Here is a 15,002-nt window from a genome sequence, read left to right as displayed (position 1 = left end):
TTATATATGGTGTTTTTTTTTTTTCGAGGTATATAAATTTAAGTTGGCATTACTGTTCAAGATGGCGACCGATTTAACAGCTGTCAAGTGATTCATTCTCAGTTTGGTTTGGCAATTCATCAAACGATCATTAAGTAAGGCGTAGATTCGTCGAATGGGCCCAAAATGAGATTGCCGTTGTTCCCGATTTTCATAAGCGAATTTTGTTTAGCGATGAAGCGCACTTCTGGTTGAATGGCTACGTCAACAAACAAAACTGCCGCATTTGGAGTGAAGCTAATCCTCTAGTGTATGTCGAAACACCGTTACATCCAGAAAAACTGATTGTTTGGTGCGCTTTATGGGCTGGTGGAATCATTGGTCCGTACTTCTTCAAAAACGATGATGGCCAGAACATTACAGTCAATGGTGATCGGTATAGAGCCATGATTACTAACTTTTTCATTCCTGCATTGAACAACCATGATGTCCAGGAGCTGTGGTTCCAACAAGACGGCGCAACATGTCACACAGCTCGTGCCACAATCGATTTATTGAAAGACACGTTTGGTGACCGCCTAATTTCACGTTTTGGACCTGTGAATTGGCCTCCAAGATCTTGTGATTTAACACCGCTAGACTACTTTCTGTGGGGCTATGTAAAGTCATTGGTCTATGCGGATAAACCACAAACCCTTGACCATTTGGAAGACAACAAGCCGTGTTATTGCCGATATACGGCCACAAATGTTGGAAAAAGTCATTGAAAATTGGACGTCCTGATTGGACTACATCCGAGCCAGTCTTGGCGGTCATATGCCAGAATCGAATAATCCATCGTTGTTTTATTGCAATTTAAAGTTCTATAGCTCTAAAAAAACACCCTTTATTTCTCTCTTTCGTAGAATGTATTTTATTTTCAAGTTAATTATGGCGAAAAAAAATCCTAAGTATTCATTGTCACAGAGGAAATTATTTGTGTTTTCCATTGTCGCAAAAAATTCCTCGCATACAATGCAATAAAATTGTTGTAACCCATCACTTGGTTGGAAAGCGACTAATATTCAAGCTATAGAGCAACTGTCACCATCCCCACTTCGACATTGAATGGGAACTCTTGTTTATTCCATAACGTATCATGCAGATGTTTTGATTGTTGCACTGTTCTACTGAGCTACAAGTATTCTCTGAAATAACGTTGAATATCCTAAATGTCTGAATGCATTCACCAAACCTGTAGTTATTATTCTTGATGTCGCAGATTTCCTGATATTCTGAATGCCCTTATTGTGTTTTGTCTTGCTTCTTCGAATAGTTTTCTGCTACTGGAATTTGTGAAACAAGATAATTAAATCATCAATCCCCAGAAATAATCATGTTTTATCTTTGTGCTATACTTTCAAATCTAAAAAAATTGTTCTAATGTTTATCTCCAATTATCAAATTTCTTTATTTTTGATAGAAATTTTCATTTCAGTTACTTCCATGCTGAACCAAGGACTAATTATAACTATGAACCTGAAGAACATGCTTTCTCAGATTACGAATCAGGATCACCTCCATCAAGAGATGAAAGTCTTTCCATGTATCCGCGCCTCTTGCACAAAATCAACACAAATTTTTCCAACATCAAATCCGATCCGCCTTTGGTGCCTTCTGCGAGGTACAATTTCGATGATTCCTATCAGCAACTTTACAGCAATCACAGTGGTGGTCCGACAATAAGGAATCGGTTAAAAGATATCAACTGGCTTAATGATATAGTGCGAAAAGAGAATAGAAAGTCGGCATCTTTAGATAGTGAAACTCAAAGTGCTAGTGGTTCTGAAGAGTGTGTGTTGATGTTAGATTCTAATGAAAGTGTTGATTTTGAAAATAAAAAATTTTCACCAGTTTGGTGTCTGGACTACTTGAACAATTTGATTGTGATAGGCTGTGCTAATGGAAATATGGAGATTTGGGATGCGTCAACAGCAAAATTGAAGGTAATTTATTGAAGAACATACTTCAAATATCTATTTCCAATCCAATTTATGAATCTTGTACCTAATTATGATGTTATTCTTTTAGTGTATATACAATGAAGATGTAGATGGAGTTGGAATAACTCATATAAAACTGATAGGTTCAAGAGTGATAGCTGCTAGATTGTATGGAAATATAGATTTCTTCATACTCCAGACTTACAATCAAGGACGACCAATAGATTGGAATTTCACCGTTGCTTATAGAAGGACACACATAAGGACGGGATCTCATGGTTCAATGCCTGACCATAACATTGGCGAACAGGTAACTATTCCAAAACATATGAAATACATACTTTCGATCAAAATTCGTTCAGCTTCATGACTTCCTAGTGGTCCAAGAATTCAGAGAGCACGATTGATTTCAAAAATTTTGAGATCATGTGATCAGTACAACAAAGGCAGGAAACTTTTTTTGCAAAATTGCGATTTTTTCGTTGCTTGTGTGCACGTAGCGCCGTCTTGTTGAAAATAAACGTAGTCTACATCAATATCTATAGTTCGGTAGCGCAATCACACCATCAGCCAACCATGCTTTTCAACAATCATTCTTGAATTTTTTGAGACCCAAATTGTAACAAATCTGCTTATTAACGTAACTTCTGAGGTGAAAATGGGCCTCATAACTGAAAATTATTTTTCAAGGACCCAATCAGCGAAGATACGACCTTGCTGGTGATTGATCTTGAATTCTTGTGTTAACTGAACTTTAAAAGCCTTAAGATCTAAATATTTATGAGAAATACAGTGGAATGCCTAAGTTTAACGAAGAAGCCCAAGAAGGTGCTCCACGACGACTCAAAAGTGCTTCAGTTTTGCGATCGGTGATTGTGAAATTTCAGCCATTTTTTATTGAATTTCAACAATTTCAATTGACGCCTGTATCATTCCATTTTTAGTAATGGCGTAGTTTTCAAATGGATAGTGGACTATTCACAATGAGACCCTTTATAAAGGGTTTTCCAATCCATTCGGAATTATGCAATTTAAAATGGTTATAGTGACAACACTGTAATATTTTTTGACATTTCCTATGTCATTTGTGTTCAATAGGTTATGTTCAATAACGTTCAGAAATTGTTATATTGTTTCATCAAAATACTGTGCTCCTTTGTGAACACTGAGAGATATTAAAAAAAAATTCTTGGATGACATTATTCAGTTAATCGATTGACTATTCGTCGTATTATAGACAAATTTGAAAGTGGTACCAACTACTGGTCAGTACTTGGTTATAGTGGGTTATGTTGGCCAAATCCTTATCGAATTCAGCTATAGGACTTGACCTAGAAATAATTGAAGAATTTTAATTTAATTTGCATTCAGTAGTCCGAAACTCATCTGTAATTTCTATTTTAGAGCACTCAAGATGAGCTACAGTGTGTCAAATTAATGACCGTTAGAGCTCATCAACAACCCATTTCTTGTATGGAATGCGAGGGAGGTAGTATTCTGACTGGGAGTTTAGATCATACTCTGAAACTTTCTAAACTAGAAGATGGGCGACCGGTATTCACATTACATGGTCATTGTGGCCCTATTACCTGTATGTTCATTGATGCCTTGAAGCCCTCATTGTCTGGAAGTGGATCTCAAGATGGAATGTTATGTATATGGGATCTTTCAACAGGTTAGTTATTCATTATTGCTTTATATAAATGGGTTAAAAGTTGAGGCAGAGCCACATGAAATGTTTAGAGTGTATTATAGCGGTTGAGCACATTTTCAACAGACTTAAGCTGAGATACTGCATCATGGAACAAATTTACTTTATGGGAAGAAAGGTGAACTTCCACAATAAGGAGATAAACTTCACAAAAATAACATTTCTTTTCTATATTTATTGAATCCCATCAGTCATTTAAAATTTTAAACTTGCTCTATTGTTCGAATTTTGAACAAGGAATGGTCTCAAACGATTAAACTCACTGATGATGAACTTGTGTACAGGGTGTTTCACGTAAGCGGTCACTGCAAGTGACCCATCACAATGATGGTATTTTTCACGGGCTATCCAAATATGTTATCAGAAAAACTATCGATCCAAGGCATGGAAAGTTATTGGGGAAAAACCGTTTTTCCAACAAAAAAAAAATTTTGAAAATTTGATTGATTTTCGAAATAAGAAGGTGTAGAGACTCATTTTCACCACTTGTTTCTCCATTTGAACTTCCGGTTTTCAAGAAAACAAGAATTTTTCTCGGAGAATATATTTCATAATATTTTCCCATATTTTCTAAATTCTAAATCCGAATATGTAAAATAGTGGTAGTTTTATATTTATTTCAAGCAATTCCAATATAAAGCTTCTATTATAATTTCTCCTTTTACTTCCGTAACCACGATAGTGGCTTCTGTTATAATCGAGAATGAAAACTTAAAAATTTGACTATCAAAATTTATAGAACCATAGACAACATGGATATATTTTCAGAATATGGAATCTGAATACGCTCTATTAGTGTGACGTCACACACCGCCATTTTTGGTTCTCCTGTCAGTGTTCGGAATCCAAACAAATAAATTGTCATTCAAAGTAGTACGGTGTCGTTGAAGAAATTGGCTTATTTTCATAAATAAGAGTATTTGAGGAATGATTTCAGTATTAATTGATAGACAGAAACAACAAGGTTAATACCAGTAAGTTTGAATCCTATATCATTTCCCAGATTTTGTAAAAAGCCGTGTTTATTAGTTGAACTTCAAGTTCGAACTTACTGGCATTAATCTCGTGCCTTCTGTCTATCAATTAATAGTAAAATCGTTCCTTGAATAATCTTATTTATCAAAATAAGCCAATTTCTTCAACGACAACCTACTAATATGAATGACAATTTGTTTGTTTGGATTCCGAACACTAACAGGAGAACTAAAATGGCGGTGTGTGACGTCATCACTAATAGAGCGTATTTCCTCAGGTTGATTTTGAATGGAATTGCTTGAAATAAATATAAAACTACCACTTTATTTACATATTCGGTTCCCGAATTGAATGAGCATTCTGAAAATATGGGAAAATATTATGAAATATATTTTGCAAGAAAAAATCTTCTGTTTTCCTGAAAACCGGAAGTTCAAATAGAAAAACAATTGGTGAGGAATAGTCTCTAGACCTTCTTATTTTGAAAATCTGCCAAATTTGCAAAAAAAAAAATTTCTGGAAAAATGGTTTTTCCTCAATAACTTTTCATGCTTTGGTTCGATAATTTTTCCAGTAACATATTTGGATAGCCCGTGAAAAATTCAATCATATTGATGGGTCACTTTTCAATTTTGCTCGAAGGTTAACCCACAAAATCCAGTGACCCGATTACGTGAAACACCCTGTATATACCGGGTGTTCTACCATTCACGGTTAAGCGCTTACATTTTCGAATTTTTTTTTTCGACACCAATTGATACTGTGTTGAATAAAATTCTAAAATTTCAGCACTTAACTGTAAAAGGGTATTGTATCAATGTTGGAACATCTTGTGTAATAACCATTTTAAGCTTAATGTGAAATTTCGTGTTGATTACTTACCCAGAACCATAGAAAATTAAATTCTTACATTAATATTATATATTATTCGGCAATGGCAAAGTGCAAGGTCTGTAGATTACACAGGTTGTCTCGTAACTTGGGTTGAAGAGTGGGGTAACGCGTCATCCAGTGTCTGTCAAGGTCTATAGAGTGTCTGTATCGCCGTTGGCCATCATTGACAGACATTTTATCGTAGCTATTTTACGATTGAAGATATTAAAGACTATTTAGAAGAGGCTACAAACGATATACGGGATCAAACTAATAAGAAAATCCGTGACAACCCACGATTTCATTACAATCAAATGTTATTTATTTGAATGTGTAAACCGAGTGACGTCACGAATGGTTGACGCTGATTGGTTGAAAGTTACGAGACAACTTGTCTAAATCTATAAACCTTGGGCAACGTGTTTCTAAAAACTCATTGCCTGGTGAGGGTATCTCGCAAACTATTGAAGCAAGAAGAAAACAAGAATCGACTTATCATTTTTAGATTACGATTTATGATCAAAAGTAATTTTCATGATTTAACTCAAAATCCACACACCATTTTGAAAAGATGACATGAATTTATCATTGTTTGAATGTAAATTAGGCTACTAATTTTGCCCAACCTTTATTGTGCTTGTATTTTTTTGGTACCTTTGTAAATTTTTTTATTTTTTAGGTACCTGCCTGTATAGTATACAGGCTCACAATGGCTGTATAACTTCACTTGCTTATTCTCCAAGTTACGTAATATCTTTAGCGACTGATGACAAAATGTGTGTGTGGGAAAGATTTCAAGGGCATCTTTTAACAACTATACAAATATCGCAAACATTTTCGTCCCCACTAACGATGCTTGCACCTCATTTAGTCGTTACAGCAAGAACTGATAGTTTGGTCTTATGGGATTGTAGATCGGGACAATGTGTTAGAACAATACAGCTTGGAAGATCGCCATACGTTAATATTAAACAGTTGATACTTCTAAGAGATGCCGTCCTTTGTGATTATGGAAATCAATTGAGAGTTGTTAAATTCCCGTTGATAACTCACAAATTCGATTGAGAACAGTGATTCGATAACTATGAGTACTAATGCACATAATTGTTATTATTCTGAGATAAAATGCACAGAAAACTGTTTTGAATCTGTGAAAATAAATTCACTTAGACTATGAACCTTTCCTTTTATACATTTATAAGCATAATTGATTCCCTATTCTCAGAGTAACTCATTTTCACCATGAAAAATATTTTTTTCAAACGTATGGCAGCATATTCAAAATTGTTATTGTTGAAGTTAGTAAAATTTGTTGAAATTTTGATATATACCGGGTGTCTCAAATTCTTTGTTTAGTGAGGGGATCTCAGAATCCTTTTGAGCTGGAAAAAATGAATGGCACGTTTTCGGGCTCAATTTTTGAGAGGATTAATTTGACGAAAATTCATAAATTCAACTGTTTCCAAGCTTTTCTTCTTTATTACTGGTGCTATATAAACATGAAATAATAGTATATTATTCAACAAGCGGTAATGTAGGTCATAACTCACGCAGATGAAGTTTGCAGCACGAGCCGAACGCGAGTGCTGTAATTCATCAAGTGAGTTATGACCATTACCGCAAGTTGAATACTATACTTTATCTATGACTATTACAATAAATACTAAAATACAAAAATATCGAAAGAACTTTATTGACAAACTCCAAAACTTACCTATAAATGTCAAAATTATCAAAGTGACATTACTCCCCTCAATAACAATAATGGAATGTTCTCTTTCGGCCTATCAAATGGAAGTACAGAAGCACAGATCCATATTTTCCGATTTATTATAGTGAGTATAACTCATTATAATGAATCGGAAAAGATGGATCTGTGCTTCTATACTTTTCTGCTTCTATTCAATTGGCCGAAAGGGAACATTCCATTATTGTTATTGAGGGGAGGAATGTCACTTTGATAATTTTGACGTTTATAGGTAACTTTTGAGGTTTGTCAATAAAGTTCTTTCTCTATTCTTGTATTTTAGAATTTATTGTAATAGTCGTAGATAAAGTGTAGTATTCAACTCACGGTAATGGTCATAACTCACTTGATGACTTCATCTGCGTGAGTTATGACCTACATTACCGCTCGTTGAATAATATACTATTACAGGCATTTTCTTTAGTAGAATCCATTGGTGTAATCATTTGTTTTTTATTAGATACAGTTTTTAAGTTATAATATGAACTTGTGTTTTTTTAAATGTAAACTATAACAATTTCTAAAACAAATAATAATTTGTAACTTTTTAAAGCTTTAAAACTAATTGCAATAAAAAACAAATTATTACATCGATGGAAGGATTTTACTGAAAAAAGTGAATGTAGAATGTTTTTGTTTTATGTTTATAGCACCAGTAATAAAGAAGTTATGAGAACTTTTCATTTCACACCATTTTCCAATTTTCTCCTTTATCTTGTAAACAGTTGAATTGATGAGGTTGCGGTTTTCACCAAATTAATTCTCCCAAAAATGTGCCATTCATTTTTTCAAAGGTTTTCTGAGATTCCCTCACTAGACATCAATTTTGGGACACCCGATACTTGAATAAGGATAATTCCTTCACTGAATTCTTGTTAGATTCCTGTACAAAGATTTTATGGTTTTTTCCATTATTTCTTTTCCTTTTTTTGGAAAATATTTATTTTAATACAAATAATTGTTTCAATTATATACTGTTGATTTTTATTTATAGGAGACTAATGTTCTCGTTGATATTACTTTTGATTTATATTCAGAATAACAAGAGAATTGCTTACTATTGTTCTTTCATTTTATGATAACTCGCCTTATTTAAATTTGAAGATTTTTAGTAGGTCAATTGAAAATGAGTTTCAACTGAATTTTAAAATCGTCTTATTTACAGGGAATTCCCGTTCGAACTCATAATAATAGTTTCATGTAGCACAATCGATTTAATATTATCCAGTTTTCCAAATTAAAAAAAATTACTAATAATTGATAAAAGCATTGACAAAAATAATCATGATTTCTTGAAACCTAACCAAAGAACCAACAGCGTAGTATCAAATATTTTAAATCGAAATTATGAAAAATCTCAATTGGAGATTATGTTGATGTTTCAATTTGTTTATTTATTATTGATATTTGTTCATTTGTATTTATTGTTATTGACAAATTCAACATGAAAAATATTTTTGTATGTCAATGAATCTTAAAGTTAACCACAGTTCGATTTGAATTGTATTTTGTAAGATTATATTTTAATACTGCATACAACATTTTTTTAATCTCCTACCTACTACCTAATAGTCAAAGCACTCTACAGAATTAAATGCTAAACATTGAATTAGACTCTTCCTGGACTTGCATATATTAGCATCCATTCTTCTGTTCATATAAAGGGTGTTTTTTTTTTCGAGTTATATAACTTTAAGTTGGCATTACTGTTCAAGATGGCGACCGATTTAACAGCTGTCAAGTGGTTTATTCTCAGTTTGGTTTGGCAATTCATCAAATTCAGCCAAACGATCATCAAGTAAGGCTTAGATTCGTCGATTGGGCCCAAAATGAGATTACCGTTGTTCCCGATTTTCATAAGCGAATTTTGTTTAGCGATGAAGCGCACTTCTGGTTGAATGGGTACGTCAACAAACAAAACTGCCGCATTTGGACTGAAGCTAATCCTCAAGTGTATGTCGAAACACCGTTACATCCAGAAAAACTGACTGTTTGGTGTGCTTTATGGGCTGGTGGAATCATTGGTCCGTACTTTTTCAAAAACGATGATGGCCAGAACGTAACAGTCAATGGTGATCGGTATAGAGCCATGATTACTAAGTTTTTCATTCTTGAATTGAACAACCATGATGTCCAGGAGCTGTGGTTCCAACAAAACGGCGCAACATGTCACACAGCTCGTGCCACAATCGATTTATTGAAAGACACGTTTGGTGACCGCCTAATTTCACGTTTTGCACCTGTGAATTGGCCTCCAAGATCTTGTTATTTAACACCGCTAGACTACTTTCTGTGGCGCTATGTAAAGTCATTAGTCTAAGCGGATTAGCCACAAACCCTTGATCATTTGAAAGACAACATTCGCCGTGTTATTGCCGATATACCGCCACAAATGTTGGAAAAAGTCATCGAAAATTGGACGTCCAGATTGGACTACATCCGAGCCAGCTGTGGCGGTCATATGCCAGAAATCATATTTAAAATGTAATGCCACAAGATTATCTTGCGGATAAATAAAATTTATGTCAATCCAATAATCCATCGTTGTTTTATTGCAATTTAAATTTTTTTAGCTTTATTTCTCACTTTCGTAGAAGGTATTTTATTTTCAAGTTAAGTTACTAGAATTGATTATTTTTATTCAAATTCCAACAAACCTTGTAATTTACAAAGTGAGATTTGAGTTTAGAACGCCTAATTTATCTTGGAAACGGATCGCACTATTTTAATAGATCTGGTGATAAAGGTTTAAAACTAATGTGAAGTCAGTTAAAATTATTCAACTCCTTACCAACTAACATAAAAAAAATAGACAAATTTTGAAGGGAGTCTTGAAGTTTCTGCACAAATGTTACTATATTCAATGATGATTTTTGTTGCATATGATTTTATTTTTCATGACCAAGGGCGTAGAAATGGGGGGGATTATAGGGATAATTACCCCCCCCCCCTTAAGTTATCCAAAATATAAAATTTCAGAATTCTCGCAAAGACAAAGAAAGAATATTTTTCCATAAAATGAACTAATATCCATTTTACTTTAATGAGTTTATTATCGCTTTCAAGATAATTACTTTTAACTACGAGCGTACTTCTATATCCGAGTTTTATTATTTTCCTTTATCTACCCGTTTTGTCGGCGTCGCCCCTTGTATTGCCATCTCTGATTTTTACATTCGTCAACTAGATCTACGCCCTTGTTCTTGACACTGTACCATTTCATTCAATCAATTATATATTACAACAGGGTTAATTTGGAATAAAGGTGATTATCATTATTATTAGTATCCCTACCAATTTTCACTACAATCTAACAAGTAGAACTCGAGATATGGAAATACTCAGAATTTCACCTTTGCGCATGCTCAACGCGCATCCTTTATATGAATTTTGTATGAGACCGAATATTGATTCTAAATTTTATGAATATCAGATTAGAATAGTGTAATTTGAGGCTGTTACAGAGACAACAATTGTTGTCTCTGGCTGTTACAAGAATGTACGGACACACATACCATATAAATGGAGACCAAGATTTTTTTTAATCAGATAAGAATAATTGTTGGAAGTTAATAAGGGTGACAAAAACACGAAACCAAAGTTGTTCAGGATGGTCAGAAATGTTATTTCGAAATCAGAGACCAAAAAAATCCCAAAAATGATCACATATTATTTACACTATTTTCGGTAGACTCGGAAATAAAACTAACTCAACATAAGTTAATTGAAGCCATACTACGATACTACCTTTTATGAGATGATAAAAATCTATGGATTTATAGGCAGTAATTAAATGCATTTTGTTTGTGCATGAATGAAATTAGCGTTGATAAAATTGAAATATTCATATAAAGATTGCAATAAAAGAGTAACGAACTTTGAGTTAAGACGATAACCTGTTTTCCACTAAAATATTAAGTTCGTATATCAATTACCGCAATCTTAAATTTCAATCATTAATATTCATACGAAGTCCGCATATATCGTTTAACGTATATTATCGAGGCATTAATATTCAACGAAATGAAAAATTTGCAGACATCTGTAGTTATATAAAACTGGTATTATTTACAAATATTTGCGCATAGTTAATTAAGCGTTTGCAGAATAAGCTTAACAATTTATCAATTCATATTTTATACTGAACATAATGTTGTTAATCTTTTTATTGGTCAGTTTTTTATCAACTACTTTATCTTTGGGTGAGTAATTGAATTCGGTAATTTTAAGTTTATTTTTTTGAGAAAATTACATAATATCTAATCAACATTTTTATGAACATGAGATGTTTAGTCATCTAAAAGTATTTATCTGATTTAAAGTGAAAAGTGTTTTTATTACAATAAATTTAGGTCAATGAGAATATTTACTATGAATTCCGTTGATTTTAATAAGGCAAAATGTGAAATATGTAAGCAGTTTTGTTTCAAGCAAGCTTTCGTTTTTTAATAATATAGTTCATATGTAAATGAATTTTAGTTTAGATAGGTATTATGAAATGTCTCATTTTGTGATACGCAATGCATATATTAACACATATTTACAGGCGTTTATCAAAAATTTTAATCCGCCTGTGTAGTATACAAAAATTGAATAAAAATAATAGTTCGATCCTCCGCGCCTTGTCTTGGAAACTACAAGAGCTATTGACATTAAATTCAATATATAAGTAGGTAGTTATAACGTGTTGACCCTCAAGAATACGCCTCATATTGGAAGATTAAAAAATTGAGATAGTCTAGATAACTTATAATACTGAAATAGAAAATATGAATATATTATTTTTCGACATGAACAATATTTTTTCCAAGTTTTAAGAGTTTCGAAGTTATGAATATTTATGAGTATTGTGATGTCTAACATAGGAGAAACAAATATATTAAAATACACAATGTTTTTAATTTCTTTATTTTTTAATACCTATATTACAGTAAAATTTCAGTTCACAATTGGTCTTTTTATATTTATTGATAAGTTTTTATTATCTTAGGACATCCTAAATAAATACAATTAAATTATTATAGAATCCAATTTTTATGCTGAAGAAACATGTATGAGTAAAGGTGGATACTGTGTTTTGGAAAAAGAGTGTCCACATGCTGTAGAAACAAATTACAAAAATTTGTGCGGAAGCCAACAGTCAAAAGGAGCAATATGTTGCAAAAACTGTAAGTTCTCAAAAAAAAGCTAAGAATAAAACCCATTATTTATGCATGAATTTACCATTTCAAATAATTTTTCAACATAATCAATCTCAATTCTTTGTATAATTCAAGCTATGCACTTTATGCATAATAATTTTATTTTGATACTGACGAACTAAATATTATTAGAATTATTGTTTTTAGTTCCAAGGGAGCAAGTGAATTGCAATCAGAGTCACAATGAATGCAGAAAATCTGAAGAATGCCCTAAAAATCTGAATATTGGACGTAAAGGTTGTGAAATAGGAAATACATGTTGTGTTTTAGTGTAAAACATGTTCATATGATTTTCACTCTAGCATAGAATAAATTGTGCACAATTTCCATGTTAAAGAAACAAGATATATATTGATTTCTGGTGAATTAAATAAATACAAATGTAGATGTTTTGAATTTATTTACACAAAAATAGTGTTTTCTCATACATAGCAACTATTTTCACTAAACTGTTAATTTAGGGCTTATTTTCACACTGATACTAACTCTCACAATAATACTATCGTAATAGTGCGACAGAGCTCTCGCAACAGTGTGGTAGTGACTATCGCGATAGTATTATCATCGTGAAAATGAGCCTTTAAATTAATTATTTAATTTAAGAAATCACAGATCCTGACAATTCATCATAAGCAGACATACTATTTCTTTCCCTTTTTTTTCGACTTGGCACCAAAACCATCAAATTTCATACTCAGTAATGGATTGCTTTGTGCTGCTTCAAATTTTGTTTTTTTGCCTTTGGGGATGTTTTTATTATTTTTTCTTTTTCTTTTCGTGATTCCAGCCAAACTCTTCAAGGATGGGGGTAAAATATATTCAGGAACATCTGCTAAATGCTCTTGAATTCTAACAGTGTGTAGAGTTTTGTCGTGTCTAAGAACTTGCAAATCTGTTGGATTATCTTCGAAGTATCCCTTCAATTTTTGACAATTGAATATCTCTTGTTTTATTTCTTTCAATCTAGCTTCCCTTACAGCAATTCTTGTTACAGCCCTCCATGCATCCTTAGCTCTATATTTGAATGGTTCCACTTCTTCAAGTTTGAATTGGTACTTTTTGAAAATCGAGACATCATTTAAACCTGCTCTTAGACATTCTTCTACTTTATCTAAGAGATCTTTCTCTTTCATGTTTATAAATGACAAAACACTTCCTTGATTGTTACCTCGAGCTGTTCTGCCTAAAAAAAAAAATTATTTTAATCATTATGAACAAAAAATTACATTCGAATCATATCTTTGAGAAAGAGAATTTTTTCCATTAAATATCTAATTCCAACTCACCTGCTCTGTGAATGTATGATTGAACATCCATAGGAAAATCAAAATTGAGAACATTAGCTACACACTGAAAATCAATCCCTCTTGAAACACCACTTTCTTTATCTTTCCTCCTTTTTGACGGTTGTTCTGTTTTTTTAGCTTTTTTATTTACAGCAGCATTATCTTCTAAAGCTTTTTCATCAGATGCAATGATAATATCATAAATACCTTGATTGAACTGATAAACAGAATGACATCTGATGGCTGCTGGCAGTTCAGAGTTCAAAACACAAACAGGAATTTTAAATTGTTCGAGGAATAACTTAAGTTTATAGCACTTATCCACAGAATTGACAAATATTATTGTTTTACCTCTAATCAAATGTAATTTTAGTAGAGCATATAATATTGTTGCTTTATCCATTTCTTCTGCTAATAAATGGTAATGTGTTAACTGACTGGTAGGTGCTAACTCTGGTTCTTCTAATTTTAAAGTGACAGCATTATGAAGAACAAGACTCTTCAAATTGAGTACGTCTTCACTCAATGTAGCTGATGCAAGAATAGCTTGGTAAATATTTGGAAGATAAGATGTTAACTCATTCACTTCATCTTTATAACCAAAGGAGAATATTAAATCGGCTTCATCTATTACCAATACTTCTAAGGACTTTTTCAAATCTAAATTACCATTTTTCAGATGCATTAATACTCTGGCTGGTGTACCAACCACAATATCAGGTTTTTCTGTCAATAAGGGTTTCTGTACATTCAAACCTAAATTAGGAGCAACATCTACACATCTTACCTCCCTTGAGCATTTTATTGTTAAATCTTTTATAACGTTGTTTATTTGATTACATAGTTCTCTACTAGGAGCTAAAATAACAGCTTTAACCTCTTGATAGACTGCTGTTTTCTTCAAATTCAAAATTTTTTGGATTATTGGAATTGTAAAGGCAGCTGTCTTTCCTGACCCTGTCCTAGCCCTTATTAGCACGTCTTTACCTTCCAATTGCAAAGGAATTGACTTTTCTTGTATTAATGTAGGTGTGCCCCACTGTAGTTGACAAATGGCTTTAAGAAGGCGATCATCTAAGTCCATTTCATGGAAGTTTATAGGTTTTTCTTCGGCACTTTCCATTATTTTGATAACAAGAATCACTATTTATTGAGGAACTAATTTTATATTTTGACTACACCTTTTAATTGCACCTATTTTTTACATTTGAATTGGTCGAACGTGCAGTTAGATGATAAACTGGTTGA

At 32.6% G+C, this 15,002-nt stretch overlaps 2 protein-coding genes across 3 annotated transcripts in view; one reads left to right on the top strand and one right to left on the bottom strand.

Moving 5' to 3' along the window:
• Nucleotides 1-12,855, top strand: part of LOC123677903 (sterol regulatory element-binding protein cleavage-activating protein) — a 26,040-nt gene extending 13,185 nt beyond the window's left edge. Inside the window, exons 8-12 of one of the 2 annotated variants that reach the window (XM_045614640.1) lie at nt 1,457-1,964; nt 2,050-2,271; nt 3,366-3,636; nt 12,292-12,435; nt 12,616-12,855. In XM_045614640.1, coding sequence (XP_045470596.1) covers nt 1,457-1,964; nt 2,050-2,271; nt 3,366-3,636; nt 12,292-12,435; nt 12,616-12,743 — 1,273 coding nt within the window. In that variant the 3' untranslated portion in view covers nt 12,744-12,855. Of the gene's footprint in view, nt 1-1,456; nt 1,965-2,049; nt 2,272-3,365; nt 3,637-6,199; nt 6,699-12,291; nt 12,436-12,615 lie in introns of those variants that run through there. The other variant, XM_045614639.1, reaches the window with a different exon arrangement.
• Nucleotides 12,852-15,002, bottom strand: LOC123677904 (probable ATP-dependent RNA helicase DDX56). The gene is made up of 2 exons (XM_045614641.1): nt 13,755-15,002; nt 12,852-13,651 (listed from the first exon to the last, which is right to left on the bottom strand). The coding sequence occupies exons 1-2, from the start codon at nt 14,875-14,877 to the stop codon at nt 13,110-13,112; spliced, it is 1,665 nt and encodes a 554-aa protein (XP_045470597.1). The 5' UTR covers nt 14,878-15,002; the 3' UTR covers nt 12,852-13,109.

This window comes from Harmonia axyridis, chromosome 4, assembly GCF_914767665.1.
Source record: "Harmonia axyridis chromosome 4, icHarAxyr1.1, whole genome shotgun sequence".
NCBI lineage: Eukaryota > Metazoa > Arthropoda > Insecta > Coleoptera > Coccinellidae > Harmonia > Harmonia axyridis.
This window is presented reverse-complemented; position numbering and strand designations above follow the sequence as displayed.